This window comes from Abramis brama (assembly GCF_963993115.1).
Source record: "Abramis brama genome assembly, chromosome: 6".
NCBI lineage: Eukaryota > Metazoa > Chordata > Actinopteri > Cypriniformes > Leuciscidae > Abramis > Abramis brama.
In genome coordinates this window covers 31,708,559-31,726,274 of record NC_139968.1, presented here as the reverse complement: position 1 = coordinate 31,726,274, position 17,716 = coordinate 31,708,559, and the positions used below count along the sequence as shown (strand labels likewise).

The 17,716-nt window shown below is 38.4% G+C and overlaps 1 protein-coding gene and 1 long non-coding RNA gene across 2 annotated transcripts in view; one reads left to right on the top strand and one right to left on the bottom strand.

The window, feature by feature from the left end:
- The first annotated feature begins 6,807 nt into the window (after positions 1 to 6,807).
- The window catches only part of LOC311085897 (transmembrane protease serine 9-like), a 63,495-nt gene continuing 52,586 nt past the window's right edge, over positions 6,808 to 17,716 (top strand). Inside the window, exons 1-9 of the mRNA XM_084118516.1 lie at positions 6,808 to 6,935; positions 7,091 to 7,182; positions 7,558 to 7,658; positions 7,984 to 8,109; positions 9,760 to 9,896; positions 9,992 to 10,134; positions 10,223 to 10,372; positions 11,386 to 11,555; positions 11,725 to 11,905. Coding sequence (XP_083974642.1) covers positions 6,896 to 6,935; positions 7,091 to 7,182; positions 7,558 to 7,658; positions 7,984 to 8,109; positions 9,760 to 9,896; positions 9,992 to 10,134; positions 10,223 to 10,372; positions 11,386 to 11,555; positions 11,725 to 11,905 — 1,140 coding nt within the window. The 5' untranslated portion in view covers positions 6,808 to 6,895. The remainder of the gene's footprint in view (positions 6,936 to 7,090; positions 7,183 to 7,557; positions 7,659 to 7,983; positions 8,110 to 9,759; positions 9,897 to 9,991; positions 10,135 to 10,222; positions 10,373 to 11,385; positions 11,556 to 11,724; positions 11,906 to 17,716) is intronic.
- On the bottom strand, positions 14,816 to 16,557 carry LOC311085801. Its single transcript, XR_014606960.1, has 2 exons — positions 16,053 to 16,557; positions 14,816 to 15,019 (listed from the first exon to the last, which is right to left on the bottom strand). It is a non-coding gene; the product is annotated as an uncharacterized lncRNA (long non-coding RNA).

The following is a 17,716-nucleotide window of genomic DNA, read 5'->3' as shown; positions in this document are numbered from 1 at the left end:
AAGTTAGCGAGGGACAAGTCGGGAAAAGTCGAGGCAACTTCCTTCACAATTACACAATGAAGACAAACAACAAACAATTTTCTAGTTGTTATTGCTATAGTCAGAGGCAGGTCATCTTTCATATTTAGGGGGAGGGGCAATGTCATTCACAAGACCATTTTATTGGACAAAAATGTTGAGTGCAGGATGATGTCATCAATATTTTTGGTCTGTTTTTCCTAAACAAAAATAGAGAATGTGAACAGTCAATTTTTATAAGTGGACTAAAATATAGAATCTAAGTGCAACCAGACAAACCATAAAACTCCATTGAGAGTCAATTAAGAGATATTGAGGTTTCAGACATTGCTCAGAATTGCCAGCAAACCTGCAATAAAAAGTCAAAGATCTCAATATGAACTAGAATATTTCTCATTCAAGATCAAATATCTGAGCTGCCATTTCATTTTTAAAAAGTTGATACTTCAATAAAACACAACTCTTATTTTACTTTAATGAGCTATTTAAGAGCAACAAAACTTTCCTGAGGCAAGAGTTGTTCTCGTGAAGTTGGTCTCTCCAAAACAAATCAGCACGAAGCAGGGCCGTGTCATCAGCAAAGCCTGAATAAATGATGATGTAAAATATCGCCTGTGCCGTTGAGGGTGGGACAACAAATCAGGCCGCAGTCCTCCGCGGCCGCTGACACATTCTGACACTGATAGATCCGCGCGAAGGGCCGCTCTTAATTACCTTTTAGCCCAGCGCTGAAGAGAGAGAGCGAGGTTTAGAGGCGGCCATCGGCCGAACGGCATCGACAGAGATGAATGCTCAAGACTTCCCACGATCAATCAGCCACTCCGGCCTCCTCTGGATCATCTGTCACGTCCCCACGGAAAAGAAAGAAAGAGAAAGCTCTCATTCTCACCCGTTTCACAAAGAAAAGACACGGAAAGAGAGCGACAAGAGATAAAGAGAAAGACAGTTTGGAGAAAAGCTCAAGGTGGCGCGCAAACACAGGCTGATATTAGCTAGCATGCACTTATCAATCGCCTCTGTTGTGGTTTAATTGCAATTATAGGTTGCAAATTGGCCCGTGATAATTTTCACCAGCGCCAGGATGCATGAGGACATTGATATCACACACACACACCCAATTACTTAACTAATTAAATGAGGACAAACTATAAAAATCTTGTTAAAAGCTGGGATAGGCAGACATTCAGAAAGACAGACAGATAGACAGACAGACAGATAGACAGATAGACAGATAGATAAATGGACAGATTGATAGATCGATCTCTTGTTTCTGCAGCATGTGATGGATCTGTTGATTAGTTTTGTCGAGCAGTTTCAGGGTCACTGACTGGTGCCTAGACCTTGCTCTCGGACTCGCATCAACATGGTCACATGACCCTGACCTGTGACATCACTCAAGACCACCTACAGACAAAACAAAAAAGAAGTCAATACACTGCACACCCGAATATCAGCCAGCACCAATCAATCAAAACATCATCCGGAGCTTCGCTCAGATCATTTATGGAAATGCAGGGTTGCCTAGCTCACATTCTGAAATCCACACATCCAAAGTGTGGATACATTCCTCTGATGAAGAGTTGCCTCTAATCTGTGTGATTGTCTGCACTGCACACAAATTGGATGCGAGTCAAAATCTTGAATATTTGTATGTATAACTAGATGTTTACAAACTCACACTCTAGCATTGCAAGTAGTTGCTGGCATCGTTTTACAGTTGCTAAGGAGTATTGAGTGTTTTTATAGTGTTGCTATGCGGTTGCTAGGGTGCTCTGGCTGGTTGCAGAAGTTTAATACTTGTGGATTTGTTCAAATCACCCTAAATGCAATGTTTCTAAATCAATGAATAACACACAAATACACAATTCTGATCTCACAATACAGTCCTCTCACAATAATTTATACAAAGCCAAATAGAGTTAAAATGGCAGGGTTTTTCTAATCATTACTTCTTATAATAAACAAAAAGTATGTTCATTAAAATGTGACTTGAATAGGCTTAGGCAAAGTTATGGTAAACACATATGCAATGCTTGAAGCTCAAATGTGTGACCTTCTGGGTTTACCATATTTGATGCTAAATTTAAACTTTCATTTTGGGTGTACTTATACACATTATACGTTTTGTTGCATTTTTGTATTGCAATATATTGTGACACGATATATTGTTATACCCCTTAAATAAATCCATATATTCTTTGGTGGATTATTAAATATGTTTGTGGATAAAGCAGCATGAAGTGTGTTTGACCTCTGTGAATGTGGCGTGTCTCTCGGGGAACACGCGTCTGTTGACATGACGCGCAGTGACGAGTGTGTCCACTCTGAGAGCTTTCACCTGTACCTGCATCAGAGCGCACAGGGGACGCTGTCCGCGGGGGTCACGGCGAGTGTGTGAGATGGAGAGCGAATCCTCGAACCCCGCGGGACCTGCAGCGTTCTTAGCAGCTCGCCAGACAGCGAGGCGCTATCAGTGATGAAAAAAGCTCCTGATGTGGCGTCAAGTTTCCAGTTATCTGATGGAAAACTGGATGATGTGCCGGTACACAGCAGCCTCTGGTGACACTCTCATGACGACAGGACACAGCGGAAGAGAGACAGGCTGAGAGAGAGACACAGGTTGAAAAAGAGAAAGGCAGAGAGAGAGACAGGTGGAAGAGAGAGAGGCTGAGAGAGAGAAGTTGAGAGAGAGACAGGTTGAGAGAGAGAAAGGCAGAGAGAGAGAGAGAGACAGGTGGGAAGAGAGAGAGGCTGAGAGAGAAGTTGAGAGAGAGACAGGTTGAGAGAGAGAAAGGCAGAGAGAGAGACAGGCTGAGACAGAGAAAGGTTGAGAGAGAGACAGGTGGAAGAGAGAGAGAGGCCGAGAGATAGAGGTTGAGAGAGAGACAGGTTGAGAGACAGGCCGAGAGAGAGAGGTTGAAAAAGAGAAAGGTAGAGAGAGAGGTGGAAGAGAGAGTAGTTCAGAGAGAGACAGGTTGAGAGAAAGACAGGCCGAGAGAGAGACAGGTTGAGAGAGAGACAGGTTGAGAGAAAGACAGGCCGAGAGAGAGTAGTTCAGAGAGAGACAGGTTGAAAGAAAGACAGGCCGAGAGAGAGACAGGTTGAAAGAGAGACAGGTCCCTCCTGTCCCTCCTATATATATATACACGTTTTATCAAAAACTTTCAACTTAATATTCAATAATAAAGGTTTGTTTTATAAATATATTTAATTTTATAAAATATATGATCAAAATGTATTTTATAATCAATATATAAATAAAAAGCTGAATAAATATGAATGTATGTTATGCAAAATAATATATATTTTGCATAACATACATTCATATTTATTCAGCTTTTTATTAATAATCTGTATACTCTACAAAGAACTTGGATATAACTCAAAAGTTAAAGCACATTTTCCCAGCTGGTTTGAAGCTATCTGCAAATAGACATTCATGATATTTACACTCTGGTATTTACTATCTCTCTTCATCTAAAATTCTGAAATATCTACAGCAAATCAAATCATCTACTCTCTTAAAAGAGACTTTTATTTTTAGCCTTTAAGTTTTAAGTTTAAGTTTTAGCTTTAAAAATGTTTCAGCAGACGAACCAAAGAGATTACAAAATACATTTCCAGAACGCCAATAAAATATCATCTCAATCCCACCAGTATCAGAGCCACATCTGAACATGATGTTTCACACGGCGTACACTGAAAGTATGAAAGGAATCTGCGTTTTCCTGCAGAACTCTCAACTCATGTACTTAAACTTCTTGGGATCTGATGTGAACCAAACTTCTCACTAAATCTAGACTCTTTTCATTCTCCGTACATGGTAAACTCTTGGAAATGTTCTGAACGCCCCCCCCATGAATTTCATCAGAACAAGTCATTAACTTTCAAACCCCACAAACTCATTTGCGGGAGCTCAAATCCTCCCTTCATTAAGTGATGACATTCTATCGTGAACAAACATCTTTAATTAAAGCATCAGATCCGCACGTTTGACTCTCAGAGGTGTCGTGAGAGCGACGGATGATCGTGTGGAGTCGTGGACGGGACGCTCCTGCTCTCAGCCCAGAGGCCCTGATGTTGGCATCAATTACCAGTCGGGACGGCTATCTTTCTAATGGACTCTGATAAGAGAATAATCCAAACGCAGGCGCTTTAATGACTTCTGCTTTAATTAGTGACAGTATAAAAGGTGATTTGGTGTTTCTATTGTGCTCGGGTCTTTTGTGCGAGCGATCACGTGTTTGAACGGCCGCTGTTTGCATGGTGAAGTGGTGTGAAAGGAGTTTTTATGAGCTCTGGGATGAAGACTGAGCTGGGAATGAACTGAATTAACCTACAACCAAAGTCAGGGCCAATGTCAAAGAGTTAGACATTCATGCAAGAAACAACAAGAGAAAGTCATGTGTTGAATCAGATAGTTCAAAAACCATTGTTACAGTGTTCAAAGTCATAATTTGTATCATATTTTCAAGTTATGTCATATATATTAGTCAAACCAAAAATTATTCAGATATATTTTTTACTATGGGTGCAGGACACTATAGTTAATTTATGTAAGTGAGGATAGCAAGGTGTCTGAATATATATATATATATATATATATATATATATATATAATATTGCATTGTGTATATATTAACAATAATGTTAAAGTTATATTTATACACAATTATGTATATGTTATTAAAATAATTCATATTACATATTATAAAATTACAAATCTTACCATATCTATATCCACCATATCTATCTATAGAAATGTATGTGTATATAGGCTATATATGTAATAAGATTATATATTAAATATTATATGTAATATATTTAAATATTATAAACATTTTATAAAATTATTATAACATTTTGTATTTGTATAAAAATATATTTATGCACAATTATGTACATATTTGAAAATTAAATATTAAATAATACAAATCTATTAATTTTTTATTCAAATTTACATATTATAAATTTACATAACGTACCATAGACAAATGTATAGAATAAATCTTATATATATACACAGACATTAATATTTATTTATTATATATTATTTTTTTTATTAATATACTTATATATAAATTATATATTTAAGTATTACATGTTATATACATTTACATAATGTTGTACAATAAATGTATTTATGCATATATTTATTTATTTAATCATGTTTACATACAAGTATGTCACACACACACACACACACACACACACACACACACACATAAGATAAACAATTCAGTCCGACCTGATCAGATTATTCTTGAAGGCACTTCAGTGACCAGCGTGTGACCTTTCAGAGGAAGACTAGAGGTGAGAAGAATAAATGTTTTCAGTCGTGGTGAAAGGTCACGTCATCACATTGAGGTCAGCAACTAAAAAAACACTATCAGTGTAGCGTACCTGTATACTAGATCTATCTATCTATCCATCCATCCATCCATCCATCCATCCATCCATCCATCCATCCATCCATCCATCCATCCATCTATCTGTTTGCTTCAGTATGGAAAAAGAAAAGAAGTTAACAGAAGAGTGAGTGACACCATGGAAGTTTCTAGAAGAGTTGGTTCAGTCTGCAGGTTTCAGTTTGCTGTGCACTGCCTCCCTCTAGTGTTCAACAGGAAAACTGTCACTGCACACCATTCACACAGATGAAGTTATCAATCCTATTTACAGTAGTTCAGCACTGATATAGTGACATGTTCAAGAAGATCAAATCATAGTATCTCTGTAAATGTGTTTAGAGTTTGGTATAGAGCGCAGAAATCTTGCAAAAGAGATCGTGTGTATATAACGCCTCATTCTAATCAACAGGTGACATTTGTGACTAAAACTCCTGGAAAAGACAAATATAAGTCTTATCATGCTGAGGTCACAATTTCCTTATCAATATCAGCACTAAACCTACAAACACGCTCCCTACGATTCACAAAAAAAACAGATCCGTCAGCATATATTAAGAGCGCTAGTTTATTAAAACTTGATCACTTAAACAGCTTATTTAGATTTACTTATAAATTATTTTAAATATTTCCACGCTACATGATAAAAATGTCTAGTACATAAAATGGCAATAAAATATATAAAAAAACACACAATTATAGAAAGTAATAATTATTGTTTTATAAATATTTTATAATTTTTACTTGTTTTAATATATTTTATATAAATAAATAAACAGTTGACATGAAATACTTTCATTTGCAAGTTCTGAAGTGTAACATGCTGCATCTACAACTACACAAGCTAAACGACTAAAACAACTTTAAACAGCATTTTTATAATTCTTTAATAATTATTATGCATGCAATTATAGAACTTTGCATATAGTAGGTTTGTTTTTGTATATATTTGGAATTTCATACTTTTCGAAACTTACTTAAAATATATATGTTCCTTATAGGTTCACATAAATAGTACATTAATATACTGATGTTGACAAAAAATATATATAAATACATTTTAATTAAATTAACAAATATTAATTTATATTAAACATTAATAATTGTATTAATGAATTTAATAAATTACATCTAATTAAATGTCTATTTTTTATGAATTCAAATAATACATGACATGTAGCACATTAAACCATGCATAAACTTTATATCAGCTGCAAAAGAGAGATACTGTTAGATGCTGAGATGTTAACTCAAAGCTAACGCAGGTCAAGCCTTTGTGCCTAACAAGATAAACAAGTTTATTCTGCAGCTGGAACATTGGCCTTGGCAGTGGTGATATCTGTGGGATTCACACACCTGTGGGCATCAGCCATGAGTAAACACCTGTTCCGTACAGCGCTGCAAATTTCTGTGGGCATATATATGGACGATGGAACAGTTCAGAGTGCAGAAAGACCAGACAGACTGCAAACATGCTGAGGATCTTGTTGTTGAGTGTGCTGGCCGCCCTGGGTAAGACGCCTCTCTCTTTCTGTTGAGAAAACCACTAAATCACTTCGATTTACCAAGTTAACAAATGTGAATGTACTCAGTCTATATGGGCTCAAACTACAAAGTTACTACACTCCTAGTATGTCTAAGTGTGTTTTTTTTGTGTGTGTGTCCAGCGGTGGCTGAGCCCAGATACATGGAGGATCAGAGCATTGAGGAGCGGGTTGTGGGTGGAGAGGTGGCAAGACCCAACTCCTGGCCCTGGCAGGTACGACATTTTTAACATTAACGCAATATACAAATCCTTTGAAATCTCAATAACTACTCCATGGTCTTTTTTTGGTGGTTTTCCACAACTAAATGACATGGTTGCCAGCTTAAGGTGGTCAAGCTATTTTTCTAAATATGGTAGAAGGTTTGTTGGTGATCCACTAACAAAATCAACCAAGATGGTGGTCCACAAAGCAGCTTGACCTTGGCACCACAATATTGGCCATACATTTATAGCTTCTAGTAAAACTTGAAGCTGGTTATAACTGGATTTTCCAACATCAATAATATCCAATCAGCAAGTTAAATTATATACCACTCATATTGAAATTCATAATCCTGTCATATAACTAAGTCACTGTCCCTTTCTCAGATCTCTCTCCAGTACCTGTCCGGCGGCAGCTACTATCATACCTGTGGTGGGTCTCTGATCAGAAGGAATTGGGTTATGACCGCTGCCCACTGCGTTGACACGTAATTAATCCACGTTTTTAGCAGTGTTATGTCTATTCACCCTCTGGCGGAAGATGTAGGCCTAATACACTTTCAACGTGGTTGCAAAACATTTTTGGTTGTAGTATCGATTCAGACTGCTGTGATTCATCACAGCTGATGAAGAGATTCATCAAATGAAGAGATGAAGAGATTCATCAAATCTCTGCTAATTTTGTCAATTTTTCGCATTTAATCAGGACCGACATTGACTAGCCAATGAATATTTCGCGCCTTTAAGACGTCAATAAAAAGTATTCGCTTGTTCCTCACTCTACCTATGTGTTTCTGAACGTGTTTCCTGCAGCTCGAGAACTTGGCGTGTTGTCCTGGGCGATCACGACATCTACAACCACGAGGGTCGCGAGCAGTACATGACCGTCAGTCAAGTCTACATTCACCCCAACTGGAACAGCAACAGTGTGGCTTCTGGGTGCGTATAACATACACAAATACACGACTGTGGCGACAGTTACAGAAAAACAAACAACCATAGGCCTACTATTCCCAAGCCGATTAAACATATCTTACACGAATGTAAAACTAAAAAGTAAATACATTTACTGCTATATATGACTGTCTCGACCATTTAACGTAGCCTACGCAACACACTCAACTGTATTGATAATTCTTCGCAGCTTTCTGAAATTCTCGATTGTGATTGGTCAACGGCAGCATTTAGCGTCACAAATTTTCTAATAATAACTGTCACCTGTTCAACCATAGCAACGTTGTGTATTATTCTGCTGATTTTTGGTGCTATTTTCTTTTCTCTCGTATCACTCCACTAGCTAACAAGCGTCATCAGTTTTTGTACTCAAAATACATTTAGAGGACTTAAGTAATTTATTGCTTTTTATTAGCGAACATTTAAAGGATAATAGTAATACAGGTAAAATTATAAAAAAAAAAAAAACTCAGATCAATATTTTATATTCTCCACTCAGGGTTCAGTCAGACCACCTTCTCTATTTATTTATTATTTATTTATTTATTTTTGGTTACACTTTATTTAAGGTGATGTAGTTACATTGTACTCACTTAAACAAGTAGTCTACTATACTAACTAGTTAGGGTTTGGGGTAACACTTTATTTTAAGGTGTGATTGATACAGTGTAATTATGTTTAAGTCCTGAGTAATATTAAGCAACTGCATTTAGCCTACTTACTATAGGGTTAGGGTAGGATTAGGATTTGCTTGTAATTATGCATAATTTACTGTTAGGGTTAGTATTACTAAGTGCATGTATTATATGTAACAAGGACACTGTAAAATATAGCGTTACTGGGTTTGGTTTAGGTACTTGTATAGGTACTTGTACATGCATAATTTACTCTTACTATATGGACTACATTATATAGTAGTAATATAAAAGTACATGTAGTAACATGTTATTACGTCACCTTAAAATAAAGTGTTAACTTATTTTTTGCACTAATGACAGTAAACACATCATATATCAACAATTATGCATTTAACTTTAATGCTACACATGCAACTACTGTATATTTAAAATTACAGATAATATCAAAGCAGCATACTTGACTTTAATGAGTTTTTGACATTCATGCAGTTTCATGCATAACTACCCGGACTTACATCATCAGCACAACATCCATGATCATATTAAAGTCCAACTGAAATCAAAATTGACCCTATTTACTTTGTTAGCGCATATTACTAGTCTTGTGGTGAACAATTAATCCGTGCAAGTTAATACACAGAAAAAAATTGTTTGCCGTCGTAATCTTTAATCAAAGTCTGAAAAGTTACTTCCGGTCTGGAATGGCGTTCCTTCTTTGATGATGTAGGTTTGACGGCTTGGGTTGGGAAACGCTTAACCACTCCCCTCAAACCGTTAGTCTGCTATGAGCAGAGATGGAGAGGAGGAGTGCTAGAGTAAAACCCTGCCCTCTGTTCAATATTCCGTTTCACTGGGAAATACGTCACAACACTGGAGAAAAGTCGTTTGCAACTTCCGGTTTACGCAGACTTTAAAGATCTTCTAAAGTTATAGCGCCCCCTAGTATGAGAAATGAAGTGCGCCTTGTAGACTGTGATGTGTGTTCTTTGTTTTTCAGATATGACATCGCTCTTATGCGTCTGTCCTCTGATGCCTCTCTGAACACGTATGTGCAGCTGGCCGCCCTCCCACCCTCTGGACAGGTTCTGCCCCACAACAACAACTGTTACATCACCGGCTGGGGCCGCACTCAGAGTCAGTTTCACTTCAGATAGCTTTGACGTTGCCTGAAATCATTTGCATGTACTCATTCCTGATTCCTTCCTCTCATGGATGTGATCTTCATTTAGCTGGTGGGTCACTCTCCGCTCAGCTGAAACAGGCCTACCTGCCCGTGGTGGACCACAGTACCTGCTCTCGTAGTGACTGGTGGGGAAGCACCGTGAAGAACACTATGGTGTGCGCTGGTGGCGGCAGCTTGTCTGGATGCCAGGTGAGAAAGACTGGCTGTCAAACAGATCATGAACTGCTTCATAATGCAGGAAAATGTCTAATTTTGTCTCCTGTTGTGCTGTTTTTAGGGTGACTCTGGCGGTCCTCTGAACTGTCAGGTCAGTGGTCAATACGTCGTCCATGGTGTGACCAGCTTTGTGTCATCATCGGGTTGTAATGCCTACCAGAAGCCAACCGTCTTCACTCGTGTGTCTGCCTACATCAGCTGGATTAGTGGAGTAAGTGCAATTATATCATGATTATAATACAATTTTGCATAAGTAACTAACATGCAATCAATGTCATGACTGTATCTTATAATACTCTGTTTTCATTTCATATTTCTTGTGCCATTTTGTTCATTTCAGATCATTGGATAAGTGGAAAAACTGAGAAGATGAAAGAAAAACATCCTCCATTTATCAGCGCTTAACATCTGCAATGGCAAACAATATTTACAATAAACTTTACATCTAATGTTGGGCTGCTTTTGAATGATTTTAAAGATGTGTGTCCTATGTCACATACTGCTCTGAGACATGAAGGTTGAGGATCCAAATGCAGTTTTATTGAACAGAGGGTAATCCAAAGACGTAAGCCAGAAAACGGGCAATATGTCAAAAACATCGGGTAATCAGAAAGCCTAAAAAGGCCTAAAAAGGAAAATCCAAGGACAGGCAGAGATCAAAACCAAGAACATGGGAATAACAGACAGAACACTCAGAGACTAAACAAGCACTAAACAAGACTTCACAGGGAATGAATGTGAAAACCAGGCTATTATAGGGTGAGTTAAACAATGTAATGAGACACAGGTGAATGTGATAATGGATGATAGTCTGAACTAAGGATTATGGGGAATGGAGTCTGTGGATGTGTGGTATTGTCCTGGTGGAGTACCCTCTGATGGTAATCCCGGGCACTCTCACTGGTGATCATTACATAGCCCCCCTCCTAAGGAGCGGCTTCCAGACGCTCCTAATAAAATAATAGAAGTCCAGGAGGGAGGTGGAGCGGAGGCGGACCAGGGGGAAGGGTGAAGGGCTAGGTCTGTGGAGAGGAGGAGGTAGTACAGGGGCTAGGGTGGCGCAGGGGCGGAGCAGGCTGTGCTGGAGCCAGCATTGGGCAGAGCTTCTGGGGCCGGAACCATCTCTGATGGTCAGAAAGCCGGTCAGAGGTTGGAACCAATGTGTGTGCAGCCCAAACACACAAGACAGTCGCAGCCCATATGGTCAACACTGCAACCTCCAAGGACTCAGAAGTGGCGGCAGCCATCTTGGTTGAGGGCTCAGGCGTAGCAGTGGCCTTTTTTCTCCAAAGGCTTAGGCGTGGCGCAGGGGCAGAGCAGGCTGTGCTGGAGCCAGCATTGGGCAGAGCTTCTGGGGCCGGAACCATCTCTGATGGTCAGAAAGCCGGTCAGAGGTTGGAACCAATGTGTGTGCAGCCCAAACACACAAGACAGTCGCGGCCCATATGGTCAACACTGCAACCTCCAAGGACTCAGAAGTGGCGGCAGCCATCTTGGTTGAGGGCTCAGGCGTAGCAGTGGCCTTTTTTCTCCAAAGGCTTAGGCGTGGCATCTTGTCCGAAGACACAGGAGTAGGGGCAGCCATGACAGGACGAGACTCTGGAATGGCGGCCATGACGGGACGAGACTCTGGAAGGGTGGCCGTCTTGTGAACAGGCCCAGGCTTGGTAGTCATAACATGAAGAAACTTAGTCTTGGCAGAGACGACGTAGAGGTTCTGGTGTGGGAACCAAAGGACAGTGAGGTACACTAAACACAGTACTAGCAATCATCAGACCTGGGCATGTTGGTGACTGTGGTGGGCCAAGCTCCGTGGACACTAGATCTTGGAGTGTGGTGCCCCTCCCCAAAAAAACGTTTAGGGGACATGTCCTCCCCAACAGTGAAGGAGGAACCAGTCAAATGAAGGGAACCTACACGAACTTGCTCAGTGATCCTCGAGGACCATCACAGATAAGCTTAGTAAGGTAAAAATCATTGAATCCTTAACAAAAGAAGTCAACTAAAGCATTCTCAGGAAGGCCAGATAAATTTGCAATGTTTAAGAAGTCCTGGATGTGGTCCTCAAGGGTCTGATTACCTTGACACAAACAAATGATTTGCACTGCTGGATCCATTGGAGACAAAGTCTTCTGTCATACTGCTCTGAGACACGAAGGTTGAGGCATCCAAATGCAGTTTTATTGAACAGAGGGTAATCCAAAAACATAATCTGAAAACAGGCAAGAGGTCAAAACACTGGGTAAATATGGAGAGATTATTGGGTCAGATTTAAAACTAAAAGTCTAAAACTAAAAGTCTTAAACGAAAACTAAAAGTCTAAATTTGAAACTAAAAGTCTAAGTCGAAAACTAAAAGTCTAAGTTGAAAATTAATTTGGTATTTAGGATTGGGCATTTGGTATTTAGGATTGGGCATTTGGTATTTAGGATAGGGCATTTTGTATTTAGGATTGGGCATTTGGTCATTTAGGATTTAGGATTGGGCATTTAGGGATTTAGGATTGGGAATTTGGTATTTAGGATTGGGCATTTAATTATTTAGCCATTTAGGATTTAGGATTGGGAATTTGGGGATTTAGGATTGGGCATTTGAGGATTGAGGATTGAGGAATGTATGCAAATAAGGAGGCGTGGCCCAAATACTGGAGGCTGGGTTTGAAATGGCTGGTGCGCAGAGGCACCTTATGGACAGCAGAGGGAGCTCCCAGTGCTAAGGAGCACTGTAATGAAACCAAACAGAGCGAGTGAGCAGGGCTGGAGCGAGGACTGTACTTTATGTAAGGGATAATGTATAGCGAATAACAACCCCGACAGGCTGAACTTGAATCAGCCAGTCGTCGGGGTTGTTATTCGCTATAACAACCACCTCGCTATACATTATCTCCCTTATTACATGGCTACCTACAAAATACATAAATAATTTGACACAAAATATTGATTTAAACAGGAGTTTATTGATTTAAAAAGATTGTATTGCTTCCGCTAACGAAAATAGTCTGTTCCGCGTCCATAGCCATGCTCTGTTTTTCATGGCAACGGTGTGTTAACGTTATACTACGCAGCGGTCTGTTATCAAGAAATAACAGACCGCATTCTACATTGGAATTCAACCAACCAAGTAAAAAATATGCAACGCATCAGAAAACTGTACGTTCCCAACGCCGCCGACTTGAGCTGCAAAGAAACTCTGGCTGCCCTGTCAAGGAGGATGCTTGTCAAAAAGTACGGGGAAGCTTTTTACAGTACAGTCCTCGCTCCAGCCCTGCTCACTCGCTCTGTTTGGTTTCATTCTCCTTAGCACTGGGAGCTCCCTCTGCTGTCCATAAGGTGCCTCTGCGGACCAGCCATTTCAAAACCAGCCTCCTGTTTGGGCCACGCCTCCTTATTTGCATACACTCCTCAATCCTCAAATGCCCAATCCTAAATCCCCAATTTCGCCATCCCCAAGACCCTAAATGCCCAATCCTAAATCCTAAATGACCAAATGCCCAATCCTAAATACAAAATGCCCTATCCTAAATACCAAATGCCCAATCCTAAATACCAAATGCCCAATCCTAAATACCAAATTCATTTTCGACTTAGACTTTTAGTTTTCGACTTAGACTTTTAGTTTCAAATTTAGACTTTTAGTTTTCGTTTAAGACTTTTAGTTTTAGACTTTCAGTTTTAAATCTGACCCAATAATTCCTCCATAGGTAAACAGTAGTGAAGGCAATTTCAAAACACTGCTTCATGAAGCATCGAAACCTTTACAGATCTTTTGTTCCGAATCAATGGTTTGTGCGTGTATCAAACTGCCAAAGTCACATGATTTCAGTAAACAAGGCTTCATTATGTCATAACTGTTTCGAAACACTTTGAAATTTCAATGGTTCACCACTGGGGGGCGATGATCTCTGTCAACCGTCTATGCTGTCAACCCATGAATCATGAGGAGTCACTGAGAACCAATGAACAAGTGTCTGTGGGTTTTACCTGATATCTGATCAGTTTAATTAATTTGTAGACATTTTAATTACACAGTATAATTAAAATGAATAGTCTCTTACTGGACTGTTAGCTGAGCCATATAACAAACAAAACCAACCCTGACATTTGATAAAAGAACATATAGACACTTGATCATCTTAATAGACGATTTGATAATTGCATTTAAAGATTTTACTTTCAATAAAAAAAATTGCAATAGATTTGTAAAAGGTGTTTTTCTGCATGTTTGGTCAGAAAAAGACTGGTGCATAGATATATACACTAGATGTCGCCTTTGCTACGGCAATTCATTGGAACGAATGTCTTTAATGCGACATCTAGTGTATATATCTATGCACCAGTCTGCGTACACGTCACACAGCAGGAAGCGCCCGCGCCCTCAGATGTTAGACTTGGACGTGGTTGTGTTATAAGAGGTAAAAACGATATAAATAATGTTTGTTTTCTCACACAAACCGCTCGTTTCGTGTCTTACGATCTGCAAATCCGTCGATCTGGGCTTTGCTTATAAAACAATCATCGTGGTTATGTTGACTGTACCTTAAAAATGTATTTTATTGAATTAAACTTGAGAGTATTTTAGTTGTATCTTTCCAGAACAGACTTCATCAGATTGTGGTTTACAAACAGATATAAGATATTAATACCAGCATTACATCTATCTTATATGAATATTTATTAATTGAACAGATATTTTTTTACAAATTACTTTGAAATGAGGATAAACAAAAGCCATTCATCCATGGAGCACACAAAAAAGCAGTGGAATACAAAAAGCAAGACCATTACAAAAAATCAGACTGGCAATAAACCTTGAAGCAGACTCATTAGAACCTCATTAATATTCAAACTGATAATATTACCTAGGGCTGCACAATAATGGCTAAAATGATAATCACGATTATTTTGCTCAAAATTATAATCGCGATAATTATTCACGATTATTCTCATTTGAGAATCTACATAGAAAGAGAAGAGTCAGTTAACGGTTTTGCACAAGTATTTGCGCAAAATCCAAGCAAATTTGGTTTACACGAATTTCCCCAGCAAAGTGAGTAACGTTAAACATAATAACATGCCAAATTGGCCAGTGATTTGACAGAGATACCCGCCAAAGTTAATTTTTAGCCGCATTTGGCGGGTGTTAATTTCAAACCATCAGACTTTATTTAATCAACTGCTATAACTTCCTTAGACAGCAAGTCAATACAAATGGCATGATTTAACGTTAAAGCGTTTTGTGATGCGTCTTCAAATTAGATCTTCTAAGCGACACATTTCGGGTGAAAATGAGACAAAGTAAAGATCCAGATCGCTCAGCAAATTCGTACTGCAGAGAAAAATAGTCTAACGTTAACTTACTTGTTGATACACACTGAAAACGGGCAGTGGCTGTTGTTTTCAACTGATTCACGACACATCTTGAAAACTGGTAAAAACTTAAACTTCAAAAAATAGAACAGTGAAACTCATTTAGAAACAGATTTAGTCACACAAACAGCACAAGTGGCTTGTGAAGAAACAGACTGGCTGTATAACAATTTCAAGCAAACAGAATATCGCTGTGGAGATCAGTGCTTTTCCCGCAGTGTAGAGCGCGCGCGCAGGGTTGCCAGATTGCACCGACTAAGTAAAACACGGAGGGCATAAAATGTAAGAGAAAAGCTCTGTTTGGATAATTCGGGAGATTTAAGCTATTCAGATCTGGCAACCACAAACATCAGTGCTAGTGGGGACTTGTTTACAATGCAAGATAATGCAAATGTCTATTAAAAAAGCGTTTTCAGGATAAAAAACGAGCGGGCAAATATCGCAACGATTTTTAAAAATTAATCGAGAGAGGCAGATATCGTTATCGCGATTAAAATACGATTAATCGTGCAGCCCTAATATTACCAATTATAAATCATTGTCCAATCGACAAGAGTCAGGCAGATTTCAGCCAATAAGAAATATTGCACTCTCTAATACAAAACACACAGTAATAAGTACAGTACATTTATGGTCCATACACTATCAAGTTAATGACTAATAAAATAAATTCATAAATATAATATAAAAAAATATATAGATTAACCAGTTGAACCAAGTTCAGTTATGATCACATTTGTTATGTGCACAGCACCAAATTAAAATAATTATAAATTCTCTAAAATTGTTTACATAACTTCATAAAAAAATTGGAATTTTTATATGTTCAATATATGTTGAAAAAATAATATATTTAAGCTTTTACCCTCCTGCTCATCCCCTCTGTCTGTATTTCTTTCTCTCTCTGTAAGAAAACAAAGAATAGGAGAAAAAGTTTGATGTCACATCTACTATTAAAGGGATACTCCACTTTAAAATGAAAATTCTGTCATCATATACTCACCCTCATGTTGTTTCAAACCTGTATGAATTTCTTTCTTCTGCTGAACAGAAAGGAAGATATTTAGAAGTATATCAGTAACCAGACAGTTTCTGATCCCATTGACTTCCATAGTAGGAAAAAAATATACTATGGAAGTCAATGAGACCAGAAACTGTCTGGTTACTGATATTCTTCTAAATATCTTCCTTGTCAATGTGCAACCAATTACAAGCATTTCTACCTGATCAAAAGAACACTCAAAATAATACAGTGTTGCGTGTCAAACCGTAAAGTTAAAAATGACTCTGGTAAGCTTACTAATAGTTGTCTCTACATACAAAGGTTGCAAGCTGAGAAAGGATAAAGTGTTTTATAACAAAAAGATTTACATATTTAACTTAAAACTTGAACAATTTATATTAATCTCTTATATTAAAAGCATCAAAACAGTGCTAAATATGATTGTGTTACTCACAGTGGGCAATCATGAATCTCTTGCATGTGGTCTTTTTGCCGCTGGTGATTTGTAGTGTATAAACGTCTGAATGTGCTCTGCTGATATTCCTGATGGTCAGATCTCCAGTTCTCTGGTTTAACTGTAATCTGTCTCTGAATCTCCCATCAGGACCTTCATAGAATAAGGCCTGATTGGTGGCTGCGTTGAGTTCAGCTACTGTATGAACGTTTCTTTATCACTAAACTTCCACAGTATCCAATCGTCATTCTTCAGTTTGTGTAACAAAGGTTGTAACAAAGATTTGCACAAATTGTGCAACTCGAAGGCTATAATAACAAATACAGCTAGCTGTCAGGACGAGCCTTTATGCAGAATGGAAATGCTTTATGCATTAAACAACACACGTATCTGTAAAAATGCCTGATGGGACTAGCCACACCAAATGATATGCTTATTTCATTAGTTTAAAGCATAGAATATAAATAATTTTCATGTTGCATTTCAGATGTGTTTTGACCATAGAAATGCATTATTCATTACTGTAAAGTGACTTGACAGACTGATGTTTTCTGCACATTCCGAAGATGCGATTAATTGATATCAAATTTGTTTATGATTATCATCAATTAGGCCTAGTTGTTGCAGGCCTAATACATTGTGTGTTCATTACGTTTGTTGTTAGAGTAGTAAGGGCAACATCTTGCATCTTTTTTTTTTTAGCAATAATGCATTATTTGCGAAGACCTCATC